The sequence below is a fragment of the Dipodomys ordii genome, unplaced genomic scaffold (assembly GCF_000151885.1).
Source record: "Dipodomys ordii isolate 6190 unplaced genomic scaffold, Dord_2.0 Scaffold88, whole genome shotgun sequence".
NCBI lineage: Eukaryota > Metazoa > Chordata > Mammalia > Rodentia > Heteromyidae > Dipodomys > Dipodomys ordii.
The window spans coordinates 4,025,528-4,042,046 of NW_012267304.1; the positions used below are offsets into that span (position 1 = coordinate 4,025,528).

General features: G+C 33.3%; 1 protein-coding gene across 3 annotated transcripts in view; it reads left to right on the forward strand.

Annotated features, from left to right (window-relative positions):
* The window catches only part of Col4a5 (collagen, type IV, alpha 5), a 206,710-nt gene that overhangs the window by 167,080 nt on the left and 23,111 nt on the right, over positions 1 to 16,519 (forward strand). For 2 of the 3 annotated variants that reach the window (XM_013025877.1, XM_013025878.1), the window contains exons 37-42: positions 4,186 to 4,312; positions 8,852 to 8,932; positions 9,707 to 9,805; positions 11,876 to 11,926; positions 13,602 to 13,787; positions 15,434 to 15,442. In XM_013025877.1, the coding sequence (XP_012881331.1) occupies positions 4,186 to 4,312; positions 8,852 to 8,932; positions 9,707 to 9,805; positions 11,876 to 11,926; positions 13,602 to 13,787; positions 15,434 to 15,442 (553 nt within the window). The remainder of the gene's footprint in view (positions 1 to 4,185; positions 4,313 to 8,851; positions 8,933 to 9,706; positions 9,806 to 11,875; positions 11,927 to 13,601; positions 13,788 to 15,433; positions 15,443 to 16,519) is intronic. The other variant, XM_013025879.1, reaches the window with a different exon arrangement.

Genomic DNA, 16,519 nt, shown 5'->3' on the forward strand with positions numbered 1-16,519 from the left:
AATGGTATATATTACATGAGTGCATTGCATGGTGTGTGAATTTTATCAAAACAAAATTACATAAGTACACTTTTAAATGGAAATGCATAAATATGTACTTCAATGGTAAAATCATATAATGCATTCATTTATCTTAAATTTTCACTGTTCATTTCAGGATTCTTTAAGATCTTGAATCCTAAAATTTGATACACAAATTGGGTATTATTTTTCTTGCATTTCATTTTGAAGGTATATAAAATAAATTAATATTAATGTGGTATAGTTGCCAAAACTACACATGCTATGCTAGTATAGAAGACCTTGATTTTATGAATCTTTTTTTCATAATATTTCTTTAGCATTTTGTCCCACTTTTGTCTATACTGAGCTGAGGTCTCACTATTATTCTTTTCTTGAGTAGTAAATTATTGAGACCCTCAACTTGTAAACTTAGCTCACATTATTGTCTTTCAACTTCATCACTTTGTACATATGTATGTTGAATCTCATTTGGTAACTTTTGGCTTGCTCAGGCAGCCTTGAGCTATTATTTATCAGTTTGTTTTTGTTAGCTTAATATTTCAATAACTGGTAAATCTAATGGATATAAAAACTTGAAGACCTCCTTGTTTACTCTATCATTTGTTAAAATATCAATGGTTATTCAATGTGTATAAAGCTTCAGGTATGTAAGATAAAATGAATAAGTTCCATGCTTAAATACAATACAGTGTCTACAATTAGCAGTATTGTTTACCTTAAAATATTTTGAGATTAGTTTTGTGTTATAAGTACATTTTCTATGAAATATATACAAAAATAACACAAAGAGTTTTTATACTGGTAGTGGTATATACCCCTATGTATGTTTATATGTATGTGTATATATGTCTGTATACATCAAAATGTATACAGTAAATATATACAAATTTGTGCATCAATTATATATCAAAATTTTTAGAAAAAAATGCTGCATCCATTCGGTTTTTTTAAAATTTGGTTACATTTTTGATTGATGCATGATACTTGTACATATTCATGACTTACAATATAATGTTTTGGTTCATATACACATTGGATGGTGATCAAACTAGGATGCTAGTTGCATATGTCTCACCTTAAATTTTGTCAGTTCTTTATGGTGTCTTCAGATTCATAATGAATTACTGATATTTTTACCCAGAAGAGCATCAAATTTTATTCATTGTACCAAGCAATAGTATTATACCTGCTGACATACCTGTAAGAAGTTGCCAATTCTTTGGGAACTACAACTTCTCACTGATTTTGTAGGGCTACTGTTGCCACAGAGTAGGTCATCATTTTCGCTCTTTCTAACCAGACTTTTTAAATTAATTGTTTTGCTTTTGTTTTTGTTTTTGTTTGTTTTTTTTTTTTGTTGGTCGAGGGGCTTGAACTCTGGGCTTGGGCGCTGTACTTGTGCTCTTCACCTTAAGGCGAGCGCTGTACTGCTTGAGCCACAGTGCCACTTCCGGTTTTCTAGTGGTTTATTAGAGATAAGAGTCTCAGAGACTTTCTTGCCCAGGCTGGCTTTGAACGGTGATCCTCAGATCTCAGTCTCCTGAGTAGCTAGCTCACAGCCATGAGCCACCGGCGCCCAGCTCATTGTTTTGCTTTTGTTCTGAGCAATGCTTCTTCAATTTTGCAATGGCAGAAAGAACTGAAAAAAATTTAACTTTCTCACCAAATTTTGATATCTTCTCCAAATTGAAGCAAACCTATCATTATACTCTGAGTCATACATTTTAGAGACTGACAATGATCCAAATATTCTTAGATTAAAAATACGAATTTTAACATCAGGGAATTATGAGCTGTATGAGATACATCACAATGATCTTGAAAGTAGTTCTAGTTTCAGACTTCTTATAAAAATTTTAGTCTTCTGGAGCTACTGTATTTATAAGATAGTTTCACAAATGTTCATTTGACTTATTTGGTATTTTATATTCAATTTTCAAGAATTTTATCAAAGCTTTGACATTAAAATGAATGGAATAGTTGCATCTTAAGTATAATCAAATCACTTCTAGTTTGATTAAAAGTAGACTTGAATTTTCTTTTCTCAAGAGTGATTTACAAGGTTCCTGGCCAATTTGTTGATTTTTTTCCTCTGATTTATCTCTTCAGACTTACCTTTTTTGAAATTCATTATTTTCCCTGTAAGCGTATGAATAATAAAAGATTAGATAAATTGTCTTTTTTAGAAGTCTTAATAAAATGTCTGCCTTCTCTTTAAAATTTTACTCAGTTTGGTGCTAATTCAACCCAAAAGTTCAGCATGTACTAATTTTGTGCCTTAAAATGTATACATTTCATTCATAAGGGTTCAGGAAAAATAGATATATTCTCATCCAAGAAAGAAGAAAGAGCATTGTTTTTTAAAGTAATTACCATATTGTAGAAACATATGAAATACAAATAGAAGAGCTTATTCACCCAAACAAATGGAAGAAGAAACATTTTTAATAAGATTTTTTATTGTGAAAATGCCACACAGAGGGGTACAATTACATAAGCAAGGTAATAAGTACATTTCTTATCAAGCATTGTTGCCTCCTCCTTTGTTTTTCTCCTACTATCCCTACCCTCCCATCTCCACGACTACACTCCCTCCCTCCCCCACCTGCCAAAGTTGTAAAGTTCGTTTTTCGACATAGCATCTTGTACATCTCATTGTTGCAGTGGGTCAATCTGTATCCCTATTTAAACAGTTTTTTCCCTTCCCCTCCCCAAATTATACCAACATCAAATACAGTGAAAACATACAAAGCAACAAAACAATCACCTTATGAATATGTTAGTAACAATAGCAAGAAAGAAAAAAACCACTTGTGTCCTTAACTTGGGGTTCATTTCACCTAACATCATCTTATCTGACTTTTTCTGCTGTCTCAGACTTTTACTAGTTATTAACTGATGTTAAAGAGATCATGTTTCCGGAAGTGGTGCTGTAGCTCAAGTGGTAGAGAGCTCGCCTTGAGCTGAAGAGCTGAGGGACAGTGCTCAGGCCCAGAGTTCAAGCCCCACGACCAACAACAACAACAACAAAAAGAGGTCATGTTTCCCATGAGTGAAGCAGCCAGCACTGTGGGAGATAGTTTTGATGTATGTTTTCATTATTACTAAATAAAATTATTTCAACTGGGAAAGTTGGTAGGAATTCTTCTAAGGTTCTGGTCTTCTACTTTTTTTTCAAAAACATAATACAAATATTGATTGAGCAAAATGTTAATATGTGAATTATCTATGATCCAGAGTCACTTTTACTGTAATTGAGGAGTTTAGATTTGCATTTGGGAAACATTACAGTAAGGGAAGAATTAGAACCTACCCTAAGCTCTTAAGTAAGCACTCTCTGTCCCAAATGGCTTCACAGAAGTGACATTTTAATGCCAGTAGTGAGAGTTGACATTAATAATGGCCTTACATTTTTCCTTACCTTTTTTCTCAAGGCTGGCACTCTAACACTTGAGCTAAACCTCTGCTTTGGGCTTTTTGGTGGTTTCTTGGAGATAGCGTCACCTGGACTGTTCGACCTGGCGCTAGCTTTGAATCATGATCTTCAGTTACCAGCTTTCCGAGTAGCTAGGATTATAGGCATGAGCCATAAACACCCAACTCAAGAAGTCATATTTTAGATGTCCACTGAACTGGTAGATCTCATGGGAAGATAAAAATGATCTTTTCCAGTAGAACAAACTATAGCTATTGATTCACTTGCTAATTGTAAGCAATGAATCCTAGCCTAATAGGAATGAGAATCAAAAGTTCTAAAGTAAAAATTTAGATTCTCTCACGTAATTAGCATCATCATCATAACATAGGGATAAGAATAGTATCAAATAGAGTTGTTATGATTAATGAGAATAATATATCTACATAGCATGAGAAAACCATAGACTCTGGAGTCTGATAGGACTTGTATTCAAATCCAAATTTTGCCACTCACCAAATACCTTAGACACTTGACTTTTCCAAGGTTCATGTTTTTCTTTTCATTTATAAATGAAGATGACAAAAACTAACTTACAGGCTGTTGTGATGATTAAATGAAGTAATTTATATAAAGCACTTAGCTGAGTGCTTGACATAGAGTACAAGCTCTATAAACAATGTTACAGTGTTATACAATCTAAGTCATTTAGAGAGTCTGGTTTTATTCTTTATTCATGTTTTCAGGGTGAACCTGGTCTGCCTGGATACCCAGGGAACCCAGGTACTAAAGGATCTGTGGGAGATATTGGCTTTCCTGGATTACCAGGGACACCTGGAGCTAAAGGGCAGCCAGGATTGCCTGGATTCCCAGGTAAGTACATGTTTCTCTCCTTATCTCTTCTAATCAGTGTCACATATCAAGTTCTTATCAGACAGACTTGAATTCTTTTTCCCAATCCAATATTGATCAGCACCACAACCCAATCCAATATTGATTAGCACCACAAACTGAAACTAGTTCATTAACTTTTCTTTGCCCAAAGTCTTTCTGTATAAAATCAAAATGAGTATTGCCGACTCAGCAAGACAATATCCTGTGGGCAGAGAAACTTTAGTGAAGCATTTTTCCATCTTTGAGTGAGTGCTAGCCACACATCAATTAAGAGACCTTACTATTTTTGAAGGTGATAATATACTCTATCAGGCCTTTGCTTGCTGCAGATCTCTTGGAAAATTGTACGCAGGCACACAGCTGGTGACTATTGGTAGTCATTCAAATACAAGGTCTGAGTCATTGAGGCAAAGAGACTTACATAGATAGCCTAAACTACTATACCTGCTTGTTCCACTTCTATATAACTTTTTGTCTCTCTTTTAATAGAACAGTGGCATCAGTAAATGGGTAATCTGTTTCTTAACCTTTTTGTTGAACTACAACATATAGATAGTAACATATACTTAAGTAAGCAATACTAGATGAATTTCTACCTGTGTATACATCCTTGAATCCATCTGACATACCAAAATATAAAATAGATCTTTCAGGCTGGTTATGGTGACTCATACCTATGGTAATCCAAACTACAAAGGAGGTTGGAGCTAAGAGGATCAGGATCTGAAGTCATCCCTGGGAAAATCACAAGACCCTATCAGAAAAATTTAGGCAAAAGGAAGTTGAGTGTGTATTAAGGGATAGAGAATTTGCCTAGCAAGTGAGGGGGCCCTGAGTTCAAACCTCAGTACTGCAAAAATAAAGTTTACCCATGCTCTTCACAAGGAATACTCCCCAAGATAAACTTTACTATAGAGTCTGTCAGCATCAATTAATCTTACCTGTTGTTGAAATTCATATAAATGGAATCTCATATTACGTAGGCTTGTGTCTGATTCTTTGAAAAAATAATTTGTGTAAAATTCATTGATTTTATGGCACACGTCATTTAATTTTTTGTCATTGCTATGCAATTAAATACTACAATTATATTCTGTTAATGGACTTCAGATGTTCAGTTTAGAAGAATTATGAAAAATGCAATTCACATTCTATTTGTCATTTAGTGGACATACGTACTGATGACTCAGACAAAAACGTAGTAATAAAATTGCTGAAATAATTCATTAGAAGTTCATTTTAACCTACTCGTTAGTAGAGCATACCAAACAATATTCCAAAGTACTATTATGAACTGAAGTCTAATTTGTGATACATCCAGTTGCACATATTCTCAACATCACAGGGTATTATCTATAGTTTTCTTTTTTATCTGTTCAAGCAGTCATGTAGAAATACTAAAGTTTTAATTTACATTTTTCTAATGGTTAACACTATTAAACACCTTTTCATATGCTTACTGGCCATTTGAATAGCATCTTCTTGAAATGCCTATTTAAGTCTTTTTGCTCATTTTTATTGAGTTGTTTGCCTTTATTCTTACTGATTCAGATCAGCTCTTTATATTTTCATGAGTTATTTTTCAAATGTATATTTTGAAAAATCTCTTCTTTCTAACTCAGACTTGCCATTCAGTGTCTAAATGCTATCTTGCCATAAATGAAATTTGTTTTAATAAAGGCCAGTACGTAATTTTTTTCTTTCATTGTTATTGCCTTTTATCCTATTTAGTAAATATTTGTCTACTCGAAGCTTTGCAAATATTCTTCTGTTTTTATAGCATTCAATATTTAAATTTTTACATTTAGATTTATGGTCAGTGTCAAAAATATTTTGATAGTGATGCCTCGCACATGAATAAGGTCCTGGGTTTTATCCCCAGCAGTACAAGAAGATGTAGATGTGGATTATAGGTATAGATATAGATAAATATGGATATGCATGTAGATATCTATATATCTATTTTCATTGTATCTATAGATATATAGATACAATGAAAATATTTTTCTTTCTTAGAGTTTTGTTCATTTTTTTAAAATAACTTTATTTTCTCTACTTTTTGTTTTATTGGCTTCTTTGTATGTTTTTATTATTGCTTCTTTCTACTTTGTAAAGATTTAATATTCCTATTTTTCCAGCTTCTTTAACTGGAAATTTAGGTTCTATGTTTTTCTCATTTGTCCTGATATATTTGAAACCTCAAATGTCCATGTAAGGGGTCTTTAAGACACATTCTAAACATTTTGTTATTTTGTGCTTTATCATTCAATTCAAAATGTTTTCTAAGTTGGTGATATAGATCAGTGACAGAACACTCTCCAGCATGCACAAGTCCTAGGTTCATATTTAGCACTATAAAAATTGTTTATTTTCTTTTTAAGTTCAGTCACTGCTCATAAGGTATTTAGAATTGTGTTGATCAATTCTTAAATATTTAGAGGCTTTCCAAATATCTTTCTGTTATTGACTTTAGTTTATCTCTATTGTGATCAGAATACTATTAGTATTTATAGAGATATATATGGCCCAAGTTATTGTCTGTTTGGGTGAATTGTTCACTTAAAAATCGTGAATTTTGTAGTTGCTCATTGTGTTTATTTGGTTGTGTTTAATTGGCTGTGTTAAAATCTTGTGCATCTTTAAGAATAGTTTGTTCTTTCAATTGCTGAAAATTAGGTATTTTAATTTTCAATATAACTGTGAATGTTAATATTTCTGTATATATCTTTGTCAGTTTTCTGGCATATGCATTTTGAAACTGCTTTAAGTATAGATACGTTCAGGAAATTCATGTGTTCTGAAGAGTAGACCCTCATTTTTTTTTTTTGGTCCGGTCGTGGGGCCTGAACTCTGGGCCGGAGCGCTGTCCCTCTCAGCTCTTCAGCTCAAGGCTAGTGCCTTACCACTTGAGCCACAGCGCTACTTCCGGCTTTTTTTCTTTTTGCTTATGTGATGCTGAGGAATCGAACCCAGGGCCTCATGCATGCAAGGCAAGCGCTCTACCACTGAGCCACCTTCCCAGCCCGACCCTCATTATTTTTATAACATGTTTTCCTTTTGAATCACAAGATCAATCATAATTAAGACAATGTGGTACTTGCATAAGCAATATTAAATACATTATTAGATTTAGCTAGCATAGAAAAGGATTCATCTGTGAGATAAAGTTACTTTGATAAAGGTACTAAAGAAATCCAACATGGAAAGTCAAGTTTTTTCCAGAAATTGCCCTGAAACATGTAGATGTTCATACAATGAAAACAAAACTCAGCCCATATAAAAAAATATTTTAAAGTGGATGTTACTCTTATCATATGAGCTAAAGCCTTAAAGTTTTTAGAGAAATGCATAGGGTGTTTTTAAAACTCAAGGATAATAAAGTTTTCATAGGGCACAATAATTTTAAAAGAAAATAATTATAGATTAAATTTAATCAACATTTAAAACTTTAGTTCATCAAATATACCATTAGGAAAGTGAATAGGAAATACAGAGACCATGAGAAAGTTTTGCAAAGTACACCTGACATGTCATTGACAACTTGGACATGTAAGTTATTCCTGTAATTAGATATAAAAAAGAAGTATAATCCAATTTCTAAGAGAAAAAGTTTGAAATGATATTTCACAATACATAATATACAGATGGCTAATGAGTACATGAAAATATGACTTATATAATTAGCCATCAAAGAAATTCACATTAAATTCATATTGAGGTTACCTACCCCCAAAATACCCACTAACTGACTATTAACATATATGTAAAAGGGATTTGAAACAACTGAATTCTCATACATTGTTATGAATATAAAATTTATTGCTTGTAACTTATAAAGAAAAACACAGCGCACATACTCAGACCCAGCAATCTCAACCCTTTTAATTTACCTGAGATAAATTAAACAGCCTGGTGGCTCTGCTGGCAGTTTTTCCCTGTAATCCTAGTTACTCAGGAGGCTGAAATCAGAGGATCTCTTCTCAAAGCCAGCCTGGACAAGAAAGCTCATGAGATTTTTATCTCCAGTTAATCACCAAAAAGCCGGAAGTGGAGCTGTGGTGCAAGGAATAGAGCACCACCAGCCTTGAGCAAAGAAGTTTGGAGACAACACCCAGGGCCTGAGTTCAAACCCCAGGTTTGCCACCAAAAAAAAAAGGATAAAGATATATGTCCACAAAAAGACCTGTGCAAAAATATTCATAACCTGTTTGTTAATAATAGCTAAATCCTGGCATCATCCCAAATGTCCATCAATAGATAGGTAGAATAAAAAAATGGGAGTAAACTCCAACATGTTTTTGTCAGTGTAATATGGTTGTAGTTATTTTTATGTATATGAACATATAATATACCAATACCTCTGGCTAAATAAATTTAGAATTTCTGAAAATATCCAGCATTCACCATTTTGAGGTTCTTTTTACTCCTCATTATTTCAGTGCTAACCCTATAAGCTATAAGCTGTCAATAAAATATAGCATATTTTCTTTCATTTTTACATTGAACACTTTATTTTAGGAACCCCAGGCCCTCCTGGACCAAAGGGTATTATTGGTCCTCCTGGGAACCCTGGTCTTCCCGGAGAACCTGGTCCTGTAGGTGAGTATGTAAAATAAGACTGCTCTTCTGGAAATCTAAAACTTATCACATTCAGTTTGGAGAAATTGTCCAATTGTATTCAGTTGTAGACATTTTCAAAACAAGAAAACATGTTGGTCATGTATTTATCACTGCATATTGGTGATGAAATGGACAACTTTTTAAAAAATTATTCCAAATTTTAATAATGGGACCTTTTTATTTTATTTTATTGTAAGGGTGATGTACAGAAGGGTTACAGTTACACAAGTAAGTTATGAGTACATTTCTTATCAAACACTTTTCCTAGGCACAATTCATTCAAGTATGGTATAATAAATGATTGATAGAAGTGTTATTTTTTAGAGTTGAAGGCTGTAGCAGTTTTGTTTATTTACTGATTCCTAGAGTAAATCACTTATTTTGTCCCATGTGAGGCCCTTAAAGTATCTCATCACCCCTCACACTTTACTCTCTTGGATATTCACAAGCCAATGTACTCAAAATCTGACATATTGATTTGAAACCTTTGGACAACTACTTAAAACTAATTTTAAAATACAATTAAAATGGTGAAATGAAAATTTTTATATATTGGATTGGATATTATTTCTCATTATCACCCTTTATTTTTTCATTCTTTATTTCCATAACATTATTAAAGGAGTACCTAAGAAACAATTTGTCTTTTGCATGGAACTTTTTGAATCTAGAATGGGAAAATGGGGTATTTGATTTTTTTTAAAAAAAGGGAGATTAGAAGATGAGTGTGACCTGCTGTGCTATGCTCTTTAGGTGGGGGAGGCCACCCTGGGCCACCAGGACCTCCAGGTGAAAAAGGCAAACCAGGTCAAGATGGGATTCCTGGACCAGCAGGACAGAAGGGTGAACCAGGTGCTATTTTTTTTCTAATTTCCTCTTTGCCCATTTTGATTTTCCTTTTTATCTTCAATGAAATCATGTCTTCTTTCTTACCTTCTAAGGTACCACACTATTTTCTTTTTTTTCCTTTTTTTTATTATGAAAATACCGTAGAGAGGGGTTACAATTACATGGGCAAGGTAATGCGTACATTTCTTATAAATCATTGTTGCTTCCTCCTTTGTTTCCCCTTCCCATCCCTTCCCATCTCCCATCCCCACTCCCGGGCCAAAGTTGTAAAGTTCATTTTTCGACATAACGACTTGTACATCTCATGTTGCAATGGGTCCACCTGTATCCCTATTTAAACAATATGTTTTTTCCCTTCCCCTCCACAAATTATACCAACATCAAATACAGTGAAAGCAGGGGTTATACCATGGAGGAGGGACATACAAAGCAACAAAGAAATCATCTTATAAATATGTTAGAAACAATTGCAAGAAAGAAAAAACATTTGAATCCTTATCTTGGGGTTCATTTAGAATAACATCAACTTATCTGACCTTTTCTGCTTGTCTCAGACATATGCTAGTTATTGCAAATAAGGGAAACCATGGGACCTATGTTTCTTTGGGCCTGGCTTACTTCACTTAATATAATTTTGTCCAAGTCTTTCCATTTCCTAACAAATGGGGCAATGTCATTCTTTCTGATGGAGGCATAGAATTCCATTGTGTAGAAACACCATATTTTCTTCATCCAATCATCTACTGAGGGGGATCTGGGTTGGTTCCATATCTTAGCTATGGTAAATAATGCTGCAATAAACATAGTTGTACTGATAGCTTTAGTATGGTCTTGTTTGTGATCATTTGGGTAAATGCCCAAAAGTGGGATTGCTGGGTCATAGAGGAGCTCTTTTGAGAAGCTTCCATGCTACTTTCCAAAGTGGTTGAACAAGTTTACACTCCCAGAAACAATGCAGTAAGGTTCCCTTCTGTCCACATCCTCTCTCTCCAGCATCTGTTGTTATTAGAGTTCTTGATTATAGCCATTCTAACTGGGGTGAGGTGGTATCACAATGTTGTTTTGATTTGTATTTCTTTTATGGCTAGGGAGGTTGAGCTTCATGTGTCTATTGGCCATCCTTCTTTCCTCTTCAGAGAAGTTTCTCTTTAAGTCTTTAGCCCACTTATTTATTGGGCAGTTGTTTCATTGAGGATTTGTTGTTGGGGGATTTAATTGTTTGAGTTCCAGGTATATTTCAGATATGAGACTCTTGTCCATTGTATGACTAGGGAAGATCTTCTCCCAATCCGAGCACTCTCTATTGATCTTGCTAGCTATGTCCTTTGTCATGCAGAAGCTCTGCAGCTTCATGCAATCCTATTTGTCCAACCTTTCTTTGATTTGTTGTGTTTCTGTGTCTCTTTTAAGAAAATTTCGGCCTGTGCCTAGGAGACCTAAGGTTTCTCCTATTCCATCCTGTAATATTTTCAGAGTGTCTGTTTTAACTCTGAGGTCTTTGATCCATTTGGAGTTGATTCTGGTGCAGGGTGATATATAAGGATGTAGTTTTAGTTTTCTACAAGTGATTAACCAATTTTGCCAACACCATTTACTGAAGAGGCTTTCCATTCTATTTTTTTAGCTCCCTTATCGAAGATTAGATGGATATAGGTCTGTGGGTTAATTCCTTGTACAATTTTTTCACATTAAGAAGCGACCATATTTTTCAGATTTCTGTAATCTTTCACTATTCAACTATCTATATTCCATTTATTTATTTTGATCTATGTAAGTATATCAAGATATATTTAACACTCCTTACAAATAGAATATGTGTTTTAATCTTGTTAGAAATTATTCTTAGTTAGAAATCAATCTTGCAGGATTATGGGGTATAATTCAGTGGCAGAACATTTGTGTAGTATGTACAAGTGCTGGTTTGGTCCTCATTCCCCTCCAAAAATAAATTAATTTTCTGCATATTTTATGTAATATACATTGTATCAATGAATAAGCTCATTGATCTCAAAATAACTTGCCTGTGTCTCATTGATTATTGTCTGAAATTGTTTTTATTTTGTGTGCTGACAGGTCAACCAGGCTTTGGAATCCCAGGACCCCCTGGACTTCCAGGACTTTCTGGTAAACCTCAATAAACCATGCTAAATCCATCTGTAAAATGAAAATATTTGCCAGCACCTTTATTTTTCATCTCCATCACTATTACATAATACATATATAAGCCCTTAAATTTCAAAATTAGAGTTAAACCTTAGAATAATTCTTATTTAGCAACTTAATATAAGGAAATGTGATAAATTAAAATTCATACTTAAGGAAATTTACATGTAGGTATCTCATTATTAATTAGCTTCATAAACAAAGGCTAAGGCAATGATACAAAAAGAAGACAAATTGTAGGAAGAGATAGAGTTCACTGAATCTTTTAAAATTCATTTTGCTAAAAAAACACTTTTTCTCCTTCAATAAAGCAATATAAAAGTAATGTAAATAGATCTTGTAGAAAAGGTACCAATAATTAAAATGTTCTTGAAAACTCTATCTTAGAGCTAAGCATGATGCTCCATGTTTGTAATCCCAAAACTTGTAATGTTGAGGTAAGATCATAGGTTCCAGGTCAGCTTGGGTTATATAACAAGATGCTGTCTCAACAAAGAAATTAAGAAAGTTTTGTGTTTATATGTACTTTACCTATTTGAGTGGATGTGTACACACATAAATATACCTTCCCTTGCTAGGTCTTGACAAAGCACTTAATAATTAATAATGGCTGAATGTGAATACAGATATATATATATATATATATATATATGCATATTAAGGTTCTGAAATGATGGCTGGCTTTTTATAGAGGTTTTTTCAAACCATAAATATATCTGCTAGAAATTCTGATAACCATCTCATGACTCCAACATGAAGAATGTTGCTTTAATGTACTACTGTTTTATGTGATAATCTGCTCAATGGTGGCTCATGCCTGTGTTTCTAGCTACTCAGGAGGCTGAGTGAGATTTGAGGATCAAGGTTCAAAGCCATACCAGATAGAAAGGCCATGACACTCTTATCTCCAGTTAACCACCAGAAAACCCAAAGTGGAGTTGTGACTTAAGTGGTAGTGTACTAGCCTTGAGCCAAAAAAGCTCTGGAAGCCAGTGCTGGTGGCTCACACCTGTAATCCTAGCTATTCAGGAGACTGAGATCTGAGGATCAAGGTTCAAAGCCAGCCTGGGCAAGAAAGTCTGTTGAGACTCTTATTTCCAATAAACTACTCAGAAAAGGCCAGAATTATTATTGTGGCTCAAGTGATAGAGTGCTACCCTTGAGCAAAGAAACTCAAGGACAGTGCCCAGGTCCTGAGTTAAAGTCCTTTGACAGGCACACAAAAAAAGTGGTGTAGAAGTGTTGAGACCAGCTTGTCTAGACTGGTATTATAAACTTTGATAGAGTGTTCTGTGGGTACATGCAGCAACATTGAAGATCTGTATCTTCCATTAGCCTCAAAATTAAACCCAAAATATTTTTTAAAGAAATTGTCTCTATCATTTAGGATGCAAACTGTACAATTTTTATATTTTTACAATATTATATATTTTATAACACTGTATGATAAATACTTCTGATAACAGATACATGTATTTAATAGGAAGTCTTTTAAATAACACTTGGATTTGGAATTTTAGTGGGAGACAGAAATTACCCTAAAGAATTATATTAGTGTCTCTAAGCCCATTAGCCTTATATGCGAGGCTTTAACTCAGTATTATTTAATGTGTTCTGTAATGTCACTTTATCATAGGTCAAAAGGGTGATGGAGGATCACCTGGCATTCCAGGAAATCCTGGCCTTCCAGGTCCAAAAGGTGAACCAGGCTTTCAGGGTTTTCCTGGTGTGCAGGGTCCCCCTGGCCCACCTGGTTCTCCTGGTCCAGCTCTGGAAGGTCCTAAAGGCAACCCTGGGCCCCAAGGTCCTCCAGGAAGACCAGGTATGTTTCTGAGTAGAAGAAGAATGGTCTGTTTGTTAGCCCGTTTATTTCATTTTGCTGGCAGGTTATTCAGCCTTTCTGACGAGAATTTTTAATATAAGAACTTCTTACAAACAAATAGCTTGGTTTATACTTAGCTCCATGCATTACATGGGTTATAATATATTTGTTTTAGTAATGCATTTTATAATTTACTTCAAGTTGAAGTAAATAGTGTTTTTATTAGACTGGTTATTAAAGATAAAGCTGTATTGATAACCTGGTAGCAAAATGTCATCTGCATTATGAACTTGGAGCATGTCATCACAGAAATCATTTTAGTAATCACCAATAGATGCTTGTGGTCCATACAAGAATGGTTGCTATGGTTCTATCACATGATCAGCAGATATCACCAGGCTCAATAAAAAATTTTATCTTCTGTAGGAACTAGGCAATCAAACTTATCTTCAGCATCACAGCATGATCAAATTGACTACTGATTTCTTCATACCAACCTCATATTTGTACCTCATTTGTCTTGTGTTCACTGCTCTAGTAGCTCAATTTTGCATCTGATATTCACCTTTTCATTTTGTGTCTGTGCTGTCATTTCATTTTACTAATTTGGAAATGCTCACTTTCATTCTAGATTAATATTGCTGAGGCCCATCACTGGTGATAGGTTATGAATAGATTTTTGAGACTGGATATAGAGTTTTTGTATTTTTGGAAATAGAAAGAATGGCTTTTGTTAATTAAAAAGAGAGAAATCTAAGATTGAAGAAGCATAACAATCGCCCTTTTATTCTTTGAATATCCATCACTTGTTTTTTAAATGTCTTTTCAAATGAAATTTTGAATTACAATAAATTCTTGAGTTATTAGAGTTCATTTTAGTAAGATCTGTTGTATAGATATATTGTATAAACCTGAATTGAATGAGGTCACATACTAGGCTCTGAAGACTATTTTGAAAAACTAATCTAATCTGACTTGACTGTTCTTAGAGGATATTATTTAAGGTTGTGCCTTTATTACTAATTGAAGAAAACCAGTGAAAATATACTCAGCTATTTTAACTCTCTTGCATGTAGTATAAAAAATTATCTCACTTTGTTGTGCATACATTAATTCAGATAAACCAAATTATTATCCTTTGGATATTAAGCACTGTGTTTACCTATTCTTACTCATAATGAAGCTTACTTTTTAACATTAATTTTTAATATGACAACATAAAGCATTAGTTACGTGGATGCTTTAAAATTAATATTTTTAAAGAAATGACAAAAGTGTTCAGAAGAACACAAACCTGAAAAATATTTGATATTTTTATTTGTTTATAAAATACAGATCAAAATGGAGTTTTAAAACCAACTTCTCTTCGAATCTGAGCTCATGTAATGATCATTATAAAATTGATTTTTGGTCTTTCAAAATATGTCACATATGTGATTTAATTTCAGTGTTAATACTAAGTGGATATAATTTGGTTTATATAAACTGCATGGTTACAACCTTTCAAAATTTTATGTTATTGAATTAAAGTTTAACTTGAAAGTATTTAGTAATGCTTTAGTTTCTCCATGAACCTAACAATTTTGATATTTTTCCTTTTTATTAATGCTGACATTGGGCCTTGGTGAACTTTGACCCCTATCCAGGTCCTACAGGTTAGCTCCTTAACTCCAAAGTAGTAACTGCATGAAGTTTGAAACTTTTCTTACATATTTATATGTGTAATTATGTATTGTGTATATTTACAAATGTGACCGTATATATGTATATATTTACATATATATATATATATATATATATACATACACACACACACACACACACCTTACCTAATGTTTTCAAGTGTTTGAATATATTTTAAAAGCATATATGCCAATTCAGTTCTAATATGGTGGCTTATCTCTAAATTATTAGGAACTTGTACAGCCCAGTGTTCCTTCTGGAATGACTCTACATTGTCTAATTAAGAAACATGTAACAATTTAAAGTTTATATATTTGTGTCATTTTTTGTTCAAAATTCATAGAGCCTAAATAGCTTTGTAAAATATTTTTATCTTTCTTTGGAGTAGAATATATTTTTCCTCTTTGCTTTATATTAGTTAATGAAAACAAAATTGAATTGTTCTTCAGAAGAACATTTTTGAAGTGTATGCTGTCAGATTCGGCAAATATGTAATGCTTGACTAGCCACAACTTTTACAGTTTTTCAGACATCGTCACATTTTGCCTTGTCACATAGTTTCTAATAAAATTGATATAAAAGACTAATAGGCATAGAATTAAAAAGAAAGAGAAAGAGAAAAAGGAAGAAAGAAAGAAAATCAAGTCAACCAACACATTGGAAATTCTTACTTTAACACATACATGTAAACAAACATACCAAAGAATAATTATCAAAAACTACCTAATGGAAAATTTCCAATTCAAAGTAAAATGTACATACTATCATAAGTAAACAGAGTCATAAGTATCTGAATTCATGAGAAATAGTCCTTTTCAACTTTCTAGAGAACAATTTTCATTATTAATTAAAAATTCATAGTTTCACATGATTTTAGGAAGTCTTACCTAATTTTTACACCCCCTACACACTTTCTTTCATTGAATTATGGAATGACAGATCTAGAAGGGACCTAAGCTTTACAAATATGAAAAAGAAATTACTCACTGGGCATTTGCCATCTGCAGATGGCAAGATAGATTATATTCAAGACAGTTGCAAAAGAAGCG